This window comes from Verticillium alfalfae, genomic scaffold (genome assembly GCF_000150825.1).
Source record: "Verticillium alfalfae VaMs.102 supercont1.1 genomic scaffold, whole genome shotgun sequence".
NCBI lineage: Eukaryota > Fungi > Ascomycota > Sordariomycetes > Glomerellales > Plectosphaerellaceae > Verticillium > Verticillium alfalfae.
The window spans coordinates 3165788-3168610 of record NW_003315038.1 but is presented as its reverse complement, the minus strand read 5'-3'; the positions used below and the strand labels follow the sequence as shown (position 1 = coordinate 3168610).

General features: G+C 62.0%; 1 protein-coding gene across 1 annotated transcript in view; it reads left to right on the top strand.

Annotated features, from left to right (window-relative positions):
- Window positions 1-636, top strand: part of VDBG_00969 (N2,N2-dimethylguanosine tRNA methyltransferase) — a gene marked incomplete at both ends in the record, with an annotated part of 2164 nt that extends 1528 nt beyond the window's left edge. Inside the window, one exon of the mRNA XM_003009240.1 lies at window positions 143-636. Within this exon, the coding sequence (XP_003009286.1) occupies window positions 143-636 (494 nt within the window). The remainder of the gene's footprint in view (window positions 1-142) is intronic.
- Between the last annotated feature and the right edge of the window lie 2187 nt (window positions 637-2823).

Below are 2823 nucleotides of genomic sequence, written 5' to 3'. Positions count from 1 at the left end.
GCTCGCGCGCGTCGACCACAGCCCGTTCTTCATCATGCCGTCCAAGCTGGCGGGCGTCATCAACGCGCAGCAGGTGCCGGACAACATGTTTCCGCGGCGCGCTGAAGCACCTCGGCTACCGCGTCACGCGCAGTCACTGCAGGCCCGGCAGCATCAAGACGGACGCGCCGTGGGACACGATCTGGTTCATCATGCGTGCGTGGGTGCGGCAGAAGGCGCCGGTCAAGACGGAGAAGATCCGGCCGACGATGCCGGCGTACCGGCTCTTGGGGCTTCGACAAGGAGGCTGCAGAGGAAGCTGCAGAGGAAGCTGCAGAGGAAGCTGCGGTGGCTGCCGCGGACGCTGTGATGTCTGTCGAAGACGCAGGCGAGGACACGGTTGTGAGGGAGGTGGAGAGCACGGCGAGGCCGCCCGACGAGGCGGCGGCGCAGGACGCGCACATGGGCGATGCCAGCGAGGCGGCGGCGGGCGAGGCCAGCGAGGCGACGCTGACGGAGGCCGACCTCCGCAAGACGCTCGTGTTTGACGATGCGCTCATCAGGCTGGGCAGGTCCAGGGACAACAGGAAACTCGTGCGCTACCAGCTGAACCCGCGCGAGAACTGGGGACCCATGACGAGGGCCAAGGGAAAATGAGATGGCGTCCAGGCTCGATGGAAGCGGCAGGTTTTGAGCCAGTGCAGCGAGCAAAGGCAAAGTCAAGAAATAAAGATCGCATGTCTACCCTATCCGTGAGGCTCGATGCCCGACGTGAAGACAAGGTGGCCGAGGGCGGCAGTGATGCTGAGCACGTCTGAGGTCACAGCCAGGGCTCTGCTGTTCTATTCTCTCGCAGCAATCATGTCATTTCGGTCCAGCCAGCATCGCCAGCCTCATCAGTATAGAACATGGATGAACGCAGTCTGTGGCCTCGGTGTCGGGTTGTTTCCAAAGGGCAGATTCTTCTGTCTCTGGATAACGTTCATTGAGAACCCAAACTGTCGAGCCAAGCCATACCACTAGGCCCTCTTAGGCAGCCCAGGGCACACCCTTGGCCTCGTTGGTGAATGCAGATGCAGGAGAAGCCGACTGTTAGCATTGTGCGAGGCTTGGGGCTCATGATGTGCAGTACACCTTGTATTTTATGGAGTCTAGGCGGCGATGTGTGTGTGTGTGCGCTGCGGTTGTTCTGCGTTCCCTAGCAGATGGTGGAAGCAGCGATCAAGGGTGCGTAGGTGCCTTCCTTCAGGGCATGGTACGGGGAGCAGGCACCGTTTTACGGAAAGCAGGCACCATGGACAGGGAGCAGGCTCCATTTTACTGGCAGCAGGCACCATGGGCAGGCAGCAGGTACCATGGACAGGCACGGGTCCATCCACCCAACAACAAAAGAATGGAACGCATCGCAAAGGATAAGGGGAAATAACGCAATTGCGGACCACAATGCTTCATCAAAATGTCCCGTCGCACAACCCTCCTTACGTGAGAACACGAGACCGAGGCAGCAGTCGACCATCAAGCCCTGGGCGAGCCGACTGACGCCCGCCACGAGCGACAGTCAGCACGACGGAATCACCGGCAACGTCCTCCTACAAAACCTGGAGATAGCCTCATCGAGTATCGACTCTCCCTCCTCCCGCCCGCCATCTCTCACTCATCTTCGGCATCCCTTTCTTCATTCGACATCATGTCATCACCCTCTGTGCCTCAGGTCCACGGCGAGACGCGCATCGCACTGGATGTCGTCGTCGAAGACGGACATGTCGTGTTCGACGCCAACGACACGCGGCAGCGCATCCCCGTCGAGGAAATCATCGCCATCTTCCCACTCCGCATCCCCGTCGACGCTGTGGCGCCGCGCTACATCCTCGTCCACCTTCACGAGGATGCATCCAGTGCAGACACCCCGTACCGCATCGGCAGCTTCGTCGCCGACACCCTGCCCCGAGAGCTACTCGACCAACATCTGCTCTCGTCGTGGCCACGCCACCTTCACCGAGACAGGGCCATCCACGTCGTCGTCTCCACAGGTTCCGGCCTCGGCATGGCATCCACGTTCTGGACCCTAGCACTCCAGCCCCTCCTCCGTTTCCTGCTCGGCCAGGCCCACGACGTCGACAACGACGCCGACAGGGTCCACGATGCCGGCAAGGTCCATGACAGCTACCACCTGCTCGTCACCAAGACGGCGCACTGCGTCAAGGACTTTGCCGAGACCCGCTGGGCCGCCCGCCCTGCAGCACCTCTCACCACCACTGCCACCAACACCACCACCACAGCAGCAGCAGCGTCGCCGCAAAACGAGACCATCATCCTCCTCAGCGGCGATGGCGGCATCGTCGACCTCCTCAACGGCACAACCTCGCCCTCGCCACCCCCCGGTCCGCGACCCTCCCTCGTCCTCGTCCCCCTCGGCACAGCCAACGCCCTCTTCCACTCCCTCCACAAACCCCTCTACGCCCTGCCGCAAAGCCCCTCGCCCCTCGTCCTCGCCCTGCGCACCCTGGCCCGCGGAACGCCCGCCCCGCTGCCCTCCTTCCTGGCCTCGTTTCCCCAGGGCGCGACCCTCGTGAGCAGCCACCCCTCGACCTCTGTCGCGCCCCCAATCGCCACCCTCCACGGCGCCATTGTCGCCAGCTACGGCCTCCACGCCCAGCTCGTCTGGGAATCCGACACGCCCGCCTACCGCGCCCACGGCGCCGCCCGCTTCGGCATGGTCGTTGCCGCCCTGCTCGCCGAGACGCACGGCTACCTGGTCGACGTCGATGTCGTTTCCTTCCCGTCTCCTTATGTTAATGATTTTGTTTTTTTTTTTTTTTTTTTTTTTTTTCTTTATTTTTTTTT